We start from the raw sequence: 16469 nt of genomic DNA, 5'->3' as shown, positions 1-16469 counted from the left end.
TTGCTGTTGGCTCTTTAGGACCAAAAGAAGAAACGGTGAATGATTTCTGGAGGATGATCTGGGAACAAAACACAGCCACCATCGTTATGGTGACCAACCTGAAAGAGAGAAAAGAGGTGAGTGGAAAATTAGATAGGAAGGCCCCTTATACAGGCATGACCAGCAGAGGGTCTCTGCTGGAGCCCTGTTTTTGAGTCTGGGCTGTCCACCCTTTGTGGTTTGTTGCCAGTTATTCATGCAGACAGGACCCAGGCTGATATCCCTACCAGATTTTCCTGTGTCCCAGAGGCCTCTGATGAACCCTAGGGGTGCCTGGGGCATATTCCCTGTGTCTGGTAGTCAGACCACTCACCCCGGTTCCAAACAGCCTGGAAGAAAGACTTGGGCCATTGGCTAACAAAGCACCTGGCTTCTCCAGTCCCTCATTCCTGTGGTTTCCTGTCCCTCCTCCTGAGTCAGCAGAGGGAGCCACGTGAACTCAGACCCTGCCAAGTGCAAAGGAATCTGAGGCCCCAGCCTGATCCTGTGAGCAGCCTTCTGACTGTCCTTTTCTTTTTGTGGCTGCCAAGTCCATACCTGGCCAGCTCCTTCCTGGGCTGTAGCCAGCACCAGTCCTGAGTCCTGGGTCAGTCCCCAGAGAGAAATCCCCATTCATGACAGTTTTTCTCCAGAATGGCCCTTGAGTCACCTTGATCCCCACACTGGGTTGTTGGTGTATTGATCAGCAGGTCCACAGTGCTTAGGAGGGGTGGCACTAGGGCTAGGCTTTAAGTTCATTTCTTACAACCAGATCCCTGGCTCTTGGAAGCCATCCAGGGACCAGACACCAGGGAAGACCTTGGCCTCTTGTTACAGGTTTACAGCCTACATCAATCCACCCTAGTTGCCTCCTCATGGGTCGATGGTTCCAGGGATTCAGATAGGCTTACTTCTAGAGTACAACCAGTTTGCCCTGAACTGAGGGAACGAGGGTGGGAAGCAACAAGTACAGGGCTGGGCCAGTGCATACGTTAATAAGATTGTGCTGAACAGGATGAAAGCTGAGAAACTTGAGAAAAGAGCAGATAAGTAAGTGTGGAGCTGACTGAGGTGAGAGAACAGGCCATAAGGCTTTCCCGGAACTTCAGTCTGGGCTTTTGTGGTCCTTTCCTTTCAGGCCCTTTACAGCTGCCAGGGACGGGAGGTCTGAGGTCAGGGGATGCATGTCTGTTCCTTTCCAGTGTAAATGTGCTCAGTACTGGCCAGACCAAGGCTGCTGGACCTACGGGAATATCCGTGTGTCAGTGGAGGATGTGACCGTCCTGGTGGACTACACAGTGCGCAAGTTCTGCATTCAGCAGGTACTGTCTCCTACCTCCTTTTTCAGTTTTTGCTTAGGATCTGCTGACCATTAAGAGGGCAAAATAGGCTGTGTTATCCCCCCTCTTACTCAGGGTGGTCAGGAAAGCTGATTTTGTGTTGTGTTTGGACTCTGAAACCAGAAATCTGGGCTCTCTGGGAACTTCTTTGTCAAAGCTAAGGAAGGAACATCTTCATGACTGGCAAACATTATTGAGATGGAGTTTTACCATCAAGGTGGTGCAGTCTTCTGGGTTCTGCACTCACTTTTCCTTTCCTATTCCAAAGACTCCTGACATCAAGGATGTGACAGGCCCTGCTCCCACCCTCCAGAGTGACCCTGGAGGCCTAAACAGAGGTCGACTTCAGCAGGGGGGGTGGGGGCAGTGTGCTGCTGTGAAAAGGGGGCTTACCAAGAGTCAGGAGACCTGCATTTTAGTTCCAATCTTGACATTTACTAGTTCTGGGACCTTGACCAGGTCATTTAACTTTTCTGAGTTTCACATTCCATATCAGTAGGCTGAAAATAATAGTACTAGCCTACCCAGTAGGGTCCCAGGGAAGATTCCCTGTTCATCATTAAATCTCTCTTGGGTATGCTATCACTTGCCCATTGTCACTGACAGCCACAGCTGGCCCTGGCCCCTAAGCCTCACTCTCCCTCCACTGGGGCTGCCCCACCCGTCCCAGGGTTTCAGGGCCAACACATAGGATTTCCTCACTTCACAGGTGGGAGACATGACCAACAGAAAGCCACAACGCCTCATCACTCAGTTCCACTTTACCAGCTGGCCAGACTTTGGGGTGCCTTTCACCCCGATTGGCATGCTCAAGTTCCTCAAGAAGGTGAAGGCCTGTAACCCTCAGTATGCAGGGGCTATCGTGGTCCATTGCAGGTCAGTGTGGCACGATCCTTGGCTTCCCATTCGTACCAGCACCTGTTCCCGTGGCCAGAGTAGGGGAAAGCACAGGCCTTGGCTAAGGAGGCTGGCATAAAGCAGATGAGCTGTTGGGGTCCCTGGGGCAGCAGCCAGAGAGACAACTCTCTGGTGCTAGGTGGAGATTACTTAAGAGAGAAAGGCAGGCCTCTAGTATTGGGGGTGGGGAGGCCACTGCTATGAAGCCAGGAAACTAGGTTGAGTGCTGCCTTGTGTACTGGGAGCCCTCAAGTCTTTCTGAGTGTCAAAGTACCTCTAATCCTGATAGCTAAAGGTAAGGAGTTCAGGGTACAGTGGGGTTTCTTGGTTCCCTGAGAGTCCCAGCTCAATCCCATTCAGACGTAGAATTTAGAGTCCTGAGGAAGGAGCCTGACCTGTGCAGCCCCCTCCTTATATGCTCCCACAAGGCATGTTGGTCATCCCTGTAACACCCCTGCTTTCTGGCTACAGTGCGGGTGTAGGGCGGACAGGTACCTTTGTCGTCATTGATGCCATGCTGGACATGATGCATACAGAGCGGAAGGTGGATGTGTATGGCTTTGTGAGCCGGATCCGGGCACAGCGCTGCCAGATGGTGCAAACAGATGTGAGTGATTTGCAGGCGAAGCAAGGTGGGGACATTCCGGGACCAAAACATTTGCTGCCTCATGGATTACTTAGCCTCCCATGTCATTGTAAATGGTCATCAAACAATATAGTGAAGGGCCCTGATAAAATATGTATTAAAAGAGACATGGAGCACAGAGGACAATGTACGTAGGGGGATTGGGAAGGCAGGTGTCATTTGCACTGGGCTCTGAGGATAAGAACAGGTCCTGAGGGGAGCAGGAATGCAGGCAGGGAGAGAACCAGTGCCTACAGGGTGGTGAAGCAGCTCAGCTCTGTCCAGGAGCAGCACATGAGATCATCTCTGTGGTTAGGGCATGGGCTTCAAAAGGTACAGCTCTGGGAGACAGGTTGGCACAGGTTTTGTGTGTCACCAGATTCTGACAGCCTACACTGTCAGAATGAGCAGGAGTGGGATTTGTTCTTCCCTCCAGGCTTCTTTTCCAGAAGGGTGCCAGAGTAGGACCCTCCCTCCCAAGTTAGCATCCCCAGGGAGACTCATGAATTTTAAGGTCACCGAATTGGGACAATGAGAGTTTTATCCCTGCTAGGATCAAAGGAAAAGTAGACTAGAGGGAAATGGGGGTGGGAGGGGGTGGTCTGCTCCCACAGGGACAGTTGTGTGTAATTGGAAACTCAGGCATCATCCGCTTTCAGATGCAGTACGTCTTCATATACCAAGCCCTTCTGGAGCATTATCTCTATGGAGATACAGAACTGGAAGTGACCTCTTTAGAAACACATCTTCAGAAAATTTATAACAAAATTCCAGGGACCAGCAACAATGGATTAGAGGAGGAGTTTAAGGTGAGTTAGAGCTGAACCACCTTTTCAAACTGAAGGATCCATGTGATCTGGGAAGTATGGGATGCCTGTCTTCTTGAGGATTTACCAACAAATGGTGAAACCCCTTGTGACGTCCGTGGGTGGATAAGGAGCTGGTTCCCTGGCCCTTTACTCATACCCTGGTCACTCTTAACCCATCCTGCACGTTGGGATCACTTGAGTTGTGTTGGGGGGGAAACTGGCAGTGGTATTTTCCTTAAGTCCCCCAGCCTCCCTCCCCCTTACCACTGGCAATTAGAATATACAAAAGAGCAATCATGTTCTGTTAAGGGCCAATTAGTAAATACTTTAAGTTTTGTGGGTCATGCAATCTATGTCACAACTACTTAACACTGCTGTTGTGGCACAAAAGCAGCCATAAAACTAGGAAACAAATGAGCGAGGCTGTTTCCGTAAAGCTTTTAAAGGCAGCAGGCCAGATAGGGCCTGTGGACTCTAGATTGCTGACTCCTGCTGTCTGCCATTAGATGATGGTTCTCAACACAACTAGGGAGTATTTCACACTCCTCAATCAAAGTGCTCCAGCAGCAAGAGATTCTGGGTTGGCGTGGGGAAGACCACATTCCTTACAGCTATCCTTCTCAAACTATAATGAAACCCAAATTACCCCCAGATCCTGTTAAGATGAAGGTTCTAATTCAGCTGGTCTGAGTTAGGGCCTAAGGTTCTGCATTTCTAACAAAGTGAGGCTGATGCTGCTGGTTTATGAGCTACACTTTGAATAGCAAGGATCAAGAAGGGACTTTAGAATTGGGATGGGAGGGAGGGTGGTGTTCATTTGAAAGTTTTCTAAAGAGTCTGTGACAGCCTCTGGGAGTGGAACAGCAGGGTGAAACTAGGATCCTTGCTCCAGGATCATGAAGTTCCAGCCCAAGGGAATCCCAGAAGGGTCCACCAAAGTCTGGAAGACAGTTTCTCAAATACTCTTTTGGCTTGTTCACTGAGTTTAAAGATGGAAGAAAGTGTTCCAACAAGGACATATGGAAATGAATGTTACGGTTCTGGTGAGGTGTTGTATACAGTCAGAGTGTCTTGGAGATGCAGGTTTAGTGACAGTCATAATCTTACCAAGTTCAGTTACTGGGGTCAATCATGTTTCCCCTTCCCTTCCCAATTCAGAAATTAACATCGATCAAAATCCAGAATGACAAGATGCGGACTGGAAACCTTCCAGCCAACATGAAGAAGAACCGGGTTTTACAGATCATTCCATGTAAGAGTCCTCTCCCCACCCCCAAAGCCTTAGTGCCTCATCCTCCCCCACCCACCTTTCCCTCCACCTTTTCCACTTCTCAGGTCCTAGTTAATGATCAGCTTAGAGACAAAAATTATGGCATTGCCACTTGTTGCCCTCAGTTCTTTAATGGCTTCTGAAAATAAAAGCATGAAGGCCAAAAGGATTCTGCCTCCTGAGCTAGGAACAGGCATGTTACTGCCCAGCTAGGATTATACCTGCCCAGGGCCTGGGGAAGGGAGGACAGATGGAAGGAGAGGGAGAAGACAAGTGGTATTGGTGAACCACAAGCTGCTGTCATTCCTGCAGATGAATTCAACAGAGTGATCATTCCAGTTAAGAGGGGAGAGGAGAACACAGACTATGTGAATGCATCCTTCATTGACGTAAGTGCTGTCTTTATCTTCGAATCCCCCAATGTGCCATGGAGATTCATCTGGGTCTTGCAGTCCCCCCGCCCCACAAGTTCTGGGAGAGTTATCCTTGAGTCAGTCATCAATTCAGAACTGCTCCCTATCCTAGATCTGTCAGGTCCCAGAGAGCAGAAGGTGATGGGAAGCAGAGGTACACACCAGGGTAATCAGTCACTGGAGGAAGTTTGCAATACAAACCACAGCCAAAGGCTAGAAACTCTGATCTTTCCCATTCCTGCTCTCTTCATCTCAACTTCATCCTCCCTTCCCTCACACTCATAGAAAGATCAGCTGATCAGACAAAGTTTGGTCCTTGGCTAAAATGGTGCTCTGCCTGGGATGAGTTTTCCTCCAGGCAGCCCCCATCCCTTCCTAGTAGCCTCTTCTCCACTAGTTCCTCCCCGATTAAACCAGCTCACTCCTACCATTGAACCTGGCCTGTACAGGGCTATAGGCAGAAGGACTCCTACATCGCCAGCCAGGGCCCTCTTCTCCACACAATTGAGGACTTCTGGCGGATGATCTGGGAGTGGAAATCCTGCTCCATCGTGATGCTGACAGAACTGGAGGAGAGAGGCCAGGTGAGCTCAAAAAGGTCCTGGGCTCTAGGAGTCAGAGACCACATGAAAAGTGGGGTGGTGTGGCTAAGAAGGTATGTTGGGACTTTCTCTTTGGAAATGTACCCAAAGAACCATTTCCAGGCAGTATTGCCCAGCCAGTTGGTATCTGTGCAATCAGTGGCTTCTGTCAGGACTGGAAGAGTAGTGTGGTCTGAGCTTCCATTCGGTTCCCAGACAGTTCACACACTCTTACTTCTTTCCTGAATGCATTTCATCCTCTCTCTCCTCAAGCCTAGCTTTGTGCATATTCTTTCCTCCCACCTCCCAGGTGAGCTGGGCTCTCCATCCTCATCAGGAGCCTAAGGCATTTTTAGCCCTGGGCCATGGTGAGTATAGCCACCACTGGCCCCTGCTCTGAATTCCTCAGCTCCATCTTCTGCCTCCTAAGGAAAGGTGGAGCTGGGGCCTCTGCCCTTCAGCCTAGAGGAGAGTCATTCCCTATAGATCTCTACACTACAGAACCAAAAGGAGTTGTTCCTTTTGAATATTCTAAAGTATGTGCCCTTTCCTCTAAAACCTTGCCTTTCAACAGCTTAACTCAGCCTTCTAAAATAGTGCTACTTCAGCTATAGCTTTCTGACACCTCTCACCTCACAGCCACAAGAGGCGCCTCTGGAGTACAGTTTCTCTCCATCCTTCCCTTTAAGTCCAGCCTGCTGCCTTGTTTGTGTTATTCTGCCCACATGGAGGGCTAAATTAAATCTTGTAGCTTTCACCTGGCTGAGTAAGGCAATAAGTTCCTGCCATTACTCAACATCTGTAATCGTCTTAACGTGACTTTTCTTTACTTTATCATCCTTTAAATTCTAACCCTATATATAAGTTTACCAGGCTTGTTTCCTCTCAGCACACCATACCTGCCTGCTTCCCTGCAATAGCTGTGTCACCTTGAAATTCACTCCACAGCGCTGACCTAACCTCTTGTTTGTTTTGATTGTATGTAACCACCGTGGGTAGTTGTCCCTATTAATTGGCCAGAGCAGGTCTCCCATTTGCTTTCACTGTTAACCAACTAACTCCCTGTCCATTTTTAAGAGGAGATTCTCCTGATAATTCCCCAATTCTACATCCCTGGGGTCCCCTTCCAATTTGCCTTTTTTTTCCTATTATGCCTCTTTGCCTAAACTAAGATTTAAAATAACCTGAGAGCTGTTAGGTGTGAGACCCATAGTGCAGTTGACCCTTGAACACAAGGGTTGGGGTGCTGATCCCCCCTCACAGTTGAAAGTTCATATATAACTTTTGACTCCCCAGACACTTCAGTCATCTCATGCTGTCTGCAGGGGATTGGTTCTGGGAATCCCCACAGATTCCCAACAACAGATTAAACACTGTTTTCAATTTGTGGTTGGTTGAATTCACAGATGTGAAACCTGGGGATACAGAGGATTAACTATATACTTAATGAAAAAAATCCCCGTTATTACTGGACCCCTATAGTTCAAATCTGTGTTGTTCAGTGGTCTGCTGTTTTTGGGGGGTTTTGTTTTTTTGTTATTGTGTGATTATAGCTTATACACTCCATTGCTTTCAACCCCATTTGGACCTTAACAGTTTTAATGGTTTGAAATCCCTAGTCTTCAGTCCTGACTGATAACTATGTAAAGGCAGCATTGGGAGGGGCTGTGGAAGAAAAACTCAATTCTACTGACCAATGCCCTAAAAACCAATATACTGTATTTAAAGTGATCCTTAATTAGAATTATTTTTAACTGTTCTGGTTAAAGAGAGAGCCCAGAGCCCTAACTCCCAAAACAACTGAGAGCTCTTAGTAGGCTCTCATAGAAAAGCACTGGCCTATGGCATTTCCTTGATCCACCTTTGTAATAATCCTGTGTCTTAAAATGAGCTCAATATTATGTGTTAAGGGGGTAATCAATGATCATACATATGAAAAGCAAGAAAGTTTATTAAAATGGACTTTCAGTGGTGATTTTTATTTTTCTACTTAATTTTCACAAATCTTTTATAATGGGCATAGGGTACATTTGTGGTTGAGGATTTAAAAATTGTCAGTAATGAAATATCTAAGATCTTCCCCACAATGTTCTAAAGAAATGAACAGTATTTTGTTTTATTTATGTATTTATATCCTGGCTTGTCTACAGACCTTGAACAAATTCATTTACCAAGTAGTTATTGAACTACTGGACCCCTGTAGTAGGCAGGCATTTTGAAAGGTCCTGGGAATTCAGAGATGAAGAGAGGCAGCCTCTGCCCACAGGAAGCTGAAGAGGGAACCGAGCCACATAGACCCAAAGATAGACAGTTAACCATCTTCTTCTGCTCACTGGCAGGGACAGAAATACAAGTGCTAGCAGCTTTGAGGTACCATTGCAGATTGAAGAGATAAAGGGGAAAAGAATGAGGCGATACTGTGGACTAGGCTGTGGTGAAGCACCGTGACTGGGCAGGGGTGATGTAATTGGTGTCAGTTTTTCTGGGTTAGCATTCTGACATGTAAGCAGCTATAAAATGTGAGGACACCCCAAGGGAGCAAAAAAAAAAAGTGGGGAGAATTGGAACAAAGATATTCACTCCTCCTCTCCCTCCATCCTGCCACTGTGTTGGATGCGGTTGTGAGGTGATGGTCTGAGTTCTTCAGAGACCCTGTCAGTGTTGCACCGTAAGTAACACCAACTGTTTAAGTGATTACCTCTGTTAGTAGAAATAAGTGTTAAGTATAAATGCTCTCTTCAGGATCAGAAGTTAATTGGAGTGATCTTAAGTAATGTTATAACCCTGTGAGTTCACAATACCTTGAGGATGAAATATGTCAGGCAGGAGGGAGCAGGCAGCTCATGGGGTAGCCCTGTCATTTCCACACATGGTATTCAGAGTCCCTTCCACTCTCCCGTTTGTACCTCCAGGAGAAGTGTGCCCAGTACTGGCCCTCGGATGGACTGGTGTCCTATGGAGATATCACAGTGGAGCTGAAGAAGGAGGAGGAATGTGAGAGCTATACTGTCAGAGACCTCCTGGTCACCAACACCAGGGTAAGACGGCTGTTGGGTGAGGCTTCTCCCACTGGGAAAACCTGGGTGCCCCTGCCTCTCTGATGGCCCTTCCTCCAAAGGAGAACAAGAGCAGGCAGATCCGGCAGTTCCACTTCCATGGCTGGCCTGAAGTGGGCATTCCCAGCGATGGAAAGGGCATGATCAACATCATCGCAGCTGTGCAGAAGCAGCAGCAGCAGTCAGGGAACCACCCCATCACCGTGCACTGCAGGTACTGCTCACTCTGACCCTAAGAGAGGAGAGAGAGGAAGTGATGAGGAGAGGGTGGGTTGAAGGCGATGGTGAGCATGTGTCAGACAGTGAAGAAAAGGCGGGCAAGAGCAGTTGTTGGTGAGTACATGGCGATCAAGGTTGATGACCAGGACAGGGCCAGATGATAAGAGAGCACCCTGGTGTGTACTTACTTAACACATTATGTGTGGGGGAACCTGGCCTCCTTATACAACACGGGGAAGAGAAAAGAGCAAGTGCTGAAGACAGTTTGAAGAAAAATGGAAAAGACTAAGAATACAGTTGTGAAAGAAAAGACGAGTCAGGAGTGTCTCCTAGGTTTGAGACAGGGCCTCTGGTAATGGTCAGTGTCACTGACAGGATCAAGACGGTAAGGGGTTTCGCTGGTGGGGGGAAAGGCAAATTTTCTTTGGAGCACATTATTCGCTGTTGCATTTTAGAAAAAAATATTTATCATGAGTTTGTGTTGCTTTTATAACTAGGAAAAAATAACCCTTTTAAAGAGGAAGCAAGAATATTAAAAGTTCCTATAAATTAGTTTTATAAATCAAAAACAGGGCAAAGGAACTTCTAGGATTATATCCATTAAAAGTTCCTCAAGTGGCCTAAATGAAATAATTACAAGGATTGAAGCATGGCTTCTAGTAGTAACAGAGTATAAGTAATATAAACGCACATTAATAGGGACTGGTTTCAGGACTCTCTTATGCTCATACTTTGAGTATGAGACTGGTATGGAATAATCCTCCAGATTTAGTGTCTGGTGAGAAAAGCCGTGGGACACAAGGAAGGGACATGTGTATGTTTATGTTGGTATGTGCGTAAGACATCTCTGCAAGGACACACGGGACCTGATGGCACCGCTTGTGCGCCAGGGGAGAGTGAAGGGCAGAGAGATGGAGTAGGGAGGAGAGTTGTCACTGTTCGAGACCTTCTTGAAATTTGAACTATGCTCATTAATTGTCTATATAAAAATAAATCATTTTAAAAAGTGAAGAAGAAAAAGAGGCCAAGTACATTAACTAATACTAATGCATATAAACATGAAAAGGGTGCTAGACCTTACTAGTGAGATGAGAGATGAGAGTGAAAGCAGTGAAACCTGGCTCTTGCCCATTGGATTGCCAAAATGAAAGGGTTCCTGTGGCCTAAACACTTCATGTCCACATTTTAGCAGCTTTGAGGGTGACAGTGCCCTTGGTCACCCTCTCTCAGGACATCTCAGATTCTACAGCTACCCTGTACTTGTACCACGTGGCTGAAGAAAGGCACTGTGTTATGGGGTCTCCTGTTACGTTTCTGACCCTTGACCTCACGGTTGGCCCTTAGTGCTACCTTGCAGTCCTTCTGCATCTCCCAGCCTCCTAGACCAGAGCTAGGCCAAGTAAGGCTCAGCTCCCAGTCCAGCCTGCCACCTGGTTTTATGTGAGACTGCGAGCTAAGAACTTCTTTTTCTAAAGATTTTATTTATTTATTCACTTTTAGAGAGAGGGGTAAGGGAGGGAGAAACAGAGAAAGAGATACATCGATGTGTAGGAGAAACATCAACGGGTTGCTTCTCGCATGCACCCCAGCTGGGGACTGGCCAGCCACCCAGGCATGTGCCTGACTTGGAATCAAACCGATGACCTTTTGCTTTGCGGGATGACGCCCAACCAACTGAGCCACACCAGCCAACACTATTTTTATATTTTTGAATGTTTTTTAAAAAAATCAAAAGAAGAATATTTCATGACATGAAAATGACATGAAATTCCAGTTTTATTGGAACATAACAATGCTCACGTGTTACGGATTAGCCATGGCTGCCCTCAGCCCCCGTGGTAGCACTGAGACCGAGCGGTGCCCTCCCCATCTCACATTGCTGCTGCGCAGCACACAAGGAGTTACGATTGCCCAGTTACAATTGATTTTGTCTCTTCTCAGCAAAACCTTAGATGTTTTCTAACTTGCCAGCCTCTTTTCTAGATGATTATTTCCTACCTTCTTTCAAACCTCAAACCTCTAACACCTCGCCCATCCTCATTTTTAAGAGCTGACTATGTTTTCTATTTGATTAACAAAAGAGAAGCAATCAGAGAGAACTTCCACATACTCCCACCACCATGTTCCCATCTGTCTGTACTGGTACTGTGGACCCTGCAGCCTTTATGGTCAGTGGATGAGTTGGCTGACCTCTGTGAAGCCAGCTGCATTCTTCATCTATTGTTGGGTGATATTTACCACAAACTGAGCATCTGGAAACCACACACATTCATATCACAGTCTCTTTGCTCAGGAGTCTGAGCGTTTCCCAGCTGAGTCTTGTACTTCAGGGCCTCACAAGAGTGCAATCAAGGTGTTGACCAGGGCTGTGGGCCCACCTGAGGCTCAAAAGGGTCCACCTCCCAGCTCACTTGGTTGTTGGTAGCACTCAGTTCCTTCCTTGTAGGCTGTTGGATTGAGGGCCTCTTGTTTGAAGTTTCTTGCCATGTGACCTTCCTGGTAAACTTGCTTGCTTCTAAGCCAGCAAACGAAAGAACATTTCCTTGCCAGACAGGCTTATGATCTCAAGTTACATAATCACGTATGTGTAATTGCATATCACCCTTGCTTAATTCTTTTGGGTAGAAGCACATCATGGGTCCCTCTCACACTTGCGGGGGGGATAATACAAGGGCATGAACTCCAGGACGCAGGGATCTTGGGAGCCACACTAGAGCCTGTCTGCACCCCACCCTTCACTTGGTTACCAGCTCTGTCCCTCCAGTTTTATCTCCTCAAGGACTTCTCTGTCCTACATGATAACTACCCGATTAACTAACATCTTCATGTAAATGTGCTATAGTTTCTTCCATCTTAATATTTTAAAATAAATAAACTCTTGCCTCCGATTCCTCTCCAGCTATTTCTCTATTTTCCTTAATAATAAAGCTTCTCAAAAGATTGTTCATACCACCTCTCCGGTACCTGTCTCGATACCATTCCAGTTAAACCCACTTTCTCTATTACAGCTGCCCCTGTGAGGGCCACCTGTCACCTTCACATTGCCGAGTCCAGTGATCACTTCCCATTCTCGTTACTCTTAACCTTCATCGGTATTAGACAGTCGATCACTCACATCTCTGCGGAATGCTTTTAGCACAGCTCCTCTCTTGGTTTTTATCATTGTTAGCTGTTCTTCTGTCTCCTTCTCTGGTTCCTCTCCATCTGTGGTCCAGAGCCCAGTTCTTAGACCCCTTCTATGTCAACTAACAGTCACTCCCCTCAGTGAGCCAATCTAAGTCTCCTGGCATTGATACCAACACCCACATCTGTACGACCAGTCAGCCTCTCCCCTAAACTCCATGTTTACATATCTAGTTACCTACTCAGCATTTCCACATGAGCATTTCATTTTAAAGGGTTTCAATCAGAACTCCTGACCTTCTTTCCAAGCCTGCTATCTCCACAATCTTCCCCAAATCAGTAAGCGGCATTTCAGTCACCCCCTGACTCAGGCGAGATGCCTTGGGCCATCCTGTTCTCTTTTTTCCTCACCCATTCACATTTAAAGCTCTGCTTTGCTCTACATGCAAAATAATTTCAGAATCAAGTGTTTCTTACTTCCTCCACCACTACTCCTCTGTGCAAGCTATCTTCCCCTTTTCCCAGTAATTATAAGAGCCTCACTGCTTCTCCCTTGTCCACCCTTACACTCTGTTCTCAACACAGAAGCCTGAGATAACATTTTAAAAGTTGAGCAAGACCACAACACTCCTTTACTTAGCATCTAACAACAGTTTGTAAGGCCCAAAACGACCTGAGGTCTCCTTGCCCAGGCCAGGCAGGGGACTGGCGTTCTCCCTGAGGGCTCTGACTGCACCCCAGCACTCTCCTGCCTTGTGCCCAAGATGCTCGTTTTCCAGACGGCCATCCAGCCTGAGCACCTTCCTCCAGGCTCCACTCACGTGGCAGAGAGCCTTCCCTCACCAGCCTGCTCACAAGAGCAGTCCTCCCTACCCTGCCTAGAACTCCTGTTTCTCCTTCTCCTTCCCATGCTGCATACCTTATTCTCTGGGGTTCCTGCTACCCACCAGAGCCCCACACTGCAGGCAGTAGAGTGTGGTGAGTGATCAACTGATGCCATGACACTGTCCCCGTTTAATGTTGAGAATCCGTTTAGGAAGAAAATGAGAGGCATAGGAAAGAACCAGCACACACACACACCAGTGCAGAGGGGCAGGGTTTGTCAGGGTCAGCAGAGGACTAGAGCTCTAATGAGTGAGCAGCAGGTCAGGGTGACCCAGGCATGTTTGTAGGCAGACCGCAAAGGCTCAGTGCTTGGTGGGCCAGGGTTTGACGTTCTTCAGTATCCCAAAGGCTAGACCCTCACCAGGCAAAGTGGGCCATGCAGGAAGGGAAGCAGGGGTGCGCCTGCCTCTCCAGAGCTGTGTGAGCAAGGGGCTTAATGTGGTGAGGAGCAGTTGGGCCTCCAGCACCAACCTCAGCCATTGTCCTCCCATTGCCATTGTCAGCTTGCCTCATCAGCACAGAGGGCTGGTGTGTTGAGTGTGTCTCCTTTATTACAGTGCGGGGGCAGGACGGACGGGGACCTTCTGTGCCCTGAGCACAGTCCTGGAACGGGTGAAAGCAGAGGGGATTCTGGATGTCTTCCAGACCGTCAAGAGCCTGCGGCTACAGAGGCCACACATGGTCCAGACACTGGTATGCTGCCCACTGTTGTCCACACCACTGCACCATCTGTAGCCTTTGTCAGGGCTATTGCAGGGGGGAGGCTCTTCCCAGGGGCCCAGTCTGGTTGTCAGAAGCCTGTGTAAGCGCAGACCCACCCTTCCCCAGGATGCCCCAGGCAGAACAAGCCTTGAGAGGCAGTGAAAGCAGTGGGAGGGTAGCCCTGTCATTAGTCACTCTCTTACTGGCACACCCCCTGCCTGGCCAGGGCAGGGAGCCCTCAGATCATGGTGGGCCTTGTGGCCTCTGGAAAGGCTAGAACAGGGTGCAGGGTGCCCATGGGTTTGCCTACACTTCTCCATGCGTTCTGAGGCGGGGAAGACTCAGGAGTGCGTCCTCTCTTCTGCTCAGGCTTCCTGTTAAGAAGTCTGGCTCCTGACAGTAACCACTGAGGATGGGGACAGACATCCAAAAGGGTTTCTCAATCCTGTGGAGCTAGAACTTTCTGAAGGGGAAAGAAAAGTAAATTTTGTTTGGGAATTAATGAGGTGCCTTGAGCCTAACAGCCATAGTGAGGTGTGGGCCACACAGAGCATCTCCCCTCCAGCTCTGCCAAGCCGGCTCGCACAGCTGACCTGCTCTCTGGTCGCCTCCATCAGTAGAGGGTTAGCTGATTTCGCCCAGAAGAGGGAGGCTGGCAGAACCCTGGCAGAAACTGCACGTATGTTGTTCTCTTCAGTAACCCTGGCTTTTCCCCTTCCTTTCACTCTCCAGGAACAGTATGAGTTCTGCTACAAGGTGGTGCAGGAATATATTGACGCATTTTCAGATTATGCCAATTTCAAGTAAGAGGTGATGAGACCCATGGACAGGAGAATTGCCTTTAATATTTTGTAATATTCTGTTTTGTTAATATACCCCAAATTGTGTATATATCTTATAACTGTTTTAGAAATTGGTACATAGGCTTCTATTACTTATTAGGTGGAGATTTTATATGTAAATGTGTTAGCACTGATAGTCCTTTTTCCAATGTTTTATTGGGGAATTAAATAGTGTGATGTTTGGATTGATATCGTGAAATCCTCTGCCTGGAAATTGGCTGCATTGTTCTGTGGTTTATACATCTTTTCCTGAAGAAGAAACACAAAACCCTTTCCAGGTAGCTTGACATCAACTAAGGAAAAAAAGCACAAAGTTCTCGGAGCTCTTGAGGAAACTGGTTGTCCCAGTGCCCTTTCAGGCCACTGTTCCTTCCCCACTCTGTAAATAGTCCCTCCCCTCCCCTCCCCACCCAGCTCCTTCTCCCACCACTCACATCCACCCTGGGAGTAAGGGACCAGGGTGGTATCTCTGTCACCACACTAGGGATTATCAGGTAATAAAAGCTTTGCCTCCTGGAGGAACTGTCTCTCCCTTTGTCGGGGTGGGGCAGCCACACCAGGGCTGGGTCTCTCCTAGGCCACTCCTGGCCCTGCTGTTCCTGTTCTGTCTCAACTGACAGCAGAGAGGCCACAGCCCTCACAACTCCTCCTTTCCAGTAAGTGCAGCCCCTCCAGCTCTTGGCTAGTCACCAAGGACCCACCCGCCCCCCTCCCAGCACATCTTTGGTGCGGTGGTCCCAGCCATCCTGGCTCCCTGGGAAGATGGCCTAGGGCACGGAGGAGAGAAGGTGGCTCAGGGCTAAGGCCAGTCCAACCCTTCTGGTGCTCTGCTACAAAACCATCTGGATTGTGTCATTCAGTCCAGAACGAGTCTTTCTACTCACATTTACTGTGTTCAGTAGCCTCAGTTACCGTTCATATCTGTCCTCATTTCCAGGGCTCTTATGTGCAAGTGCCTCAGATCCTGGATGGTGGGAGTCTTAGATTCCAACTTGATTTTGAGCCTGATTATTAGACAAAAGCATCTTAACTTCTGTGCCTCAGTTGAGGTGGATGTTCATTTATCCCTCACCTAACAGAAACCCAGGATTGTCCCATCTCATGATCCCAGTGCCTCTTAGGGTGTTACTCTTTTCTTCATGGTTGGAGCTTGGATCACTGCCTTTTCTCATGGAGAACCAAAAAAGAACATGGAGAGCAAGCAACTTTATTTTAAAGGACATTAAGCAAACTTTGCACTTACCGTTTTTACACATATCCCACTGGCCAAAACCTAGTCGTAAGGCTACACCTAGCTACAAGGAATGCTGGGAAAGAGTCTTTGGGAGCACAGCTGGGAGGGTGGGTCTGTCCACTGCCTGCTGTGCTCATGAGCAGCTCGTCATGGGAACAAGAGAGCAAGCTTGTTGCCATGGCTGTCAGTGCAGGGCTAAGGGAGACTTGGGGCCTGTGGGGCCTTTCTTGGGGAGCAGGGGCAGGCCCTGAGCCTCCTCAGGTTGCCAGGAGTGAGAGGTGGCATCCTAGCCAGGCCTGTGAAGGCACATTTGAGATAGCAGTACTGCTGTGCTTCTTAGAGGAAGTGAGACCTGAATTGGATCCAAGGGGTGCTGGTAATTCAGATGAGAGAAAGGAGGAAAGGTGGTGTGGAGCCGCATTACAGAGCACCTTGGAGTCCAAGCAAGCAAAGAC

At 48.0% G+C, this 16469-nt stretch overlaps 1 protein-coding gene across 4 annotated transcripts in view; it reads left to right on the top strand.

The window, feature by feature from the left end:
• PTPRA (protein tyrosine phosphatase receptor type A) overlaps nucleotides 1–15298 on the top strand; it is a 142962-nt gene extending 127664 nt beyond the window's left edge. For all 4 annotated transcript variants that reach the window (XM_036009630.1, XM_028523771.2, XM_036009629.1 and 1 more), the window contains 12 exons: nucleotides 19–116; nucleotides 1221–1340; nucleotides 2068–2234; nucleotides 2727–2862; nucleotides 3540–3689; nucleotides 4848–4941; nucleotides 5272–5348; nucleotides 5822–5956; nucleotides 8866–8991; nucleotides 9072–9223; nucleotides 13794–13929; nucleotides 14671–15298. In XM_036009630.1, coding sequence (XP_035865523.1) covers nucleotides 19–116; nucleotides 1221–1340; nucleotides 2068–2234; nucleotides 2727–2862; nucleotides 3540–3689; nucleotides 4848–4941; nucleotides 5272–5348; nucleotides 5822–5956; nucleotides 8866–8991; nucleotides 9072–9223; nucleotides 13794–13929; nucleotides 14671–14745 — 1466 coding nt within the window. In that variant the 3' untranslated portion in view covers nucleotides 14746–15298. The remainder of the gene's footprint in view (nucleotides 1–18; nucleotides 117–1220; nucleotides 1341–2067; nucleotides 2235–2726; nucleotides 2863–3539; nucleotides 3690–4847; nucleotides 4942–5271; nucleotides 5349–5821; nucleotides 5957–8865; nucleotides 8992–9071; nucleotides 9224–13793; nucleotides 13930–14670) is intronic.
• Nucleotides 15299–16469: the final 1171 nt, after the last annotated feature.

This window comes from Phyllostomus discolor, chromosome 9 (assembly GCF_004126475.2).
Source record: "Phyllostomus discolor isolate MPI-MPIP mPhyDis1 chromosome 9, mPhyDis1.pri.v3, whole genome shotgun sequence".
Lineage (NCBI taxonomy): Eukaryota > Metazoa > Chordata > Mammalia > Chiroptera > Phyllostomidae > Phyllostomus > Phyllostomus discolor.
This window is presented reverse-complemented; position numbering and strand designations above follow the sequence as displayed.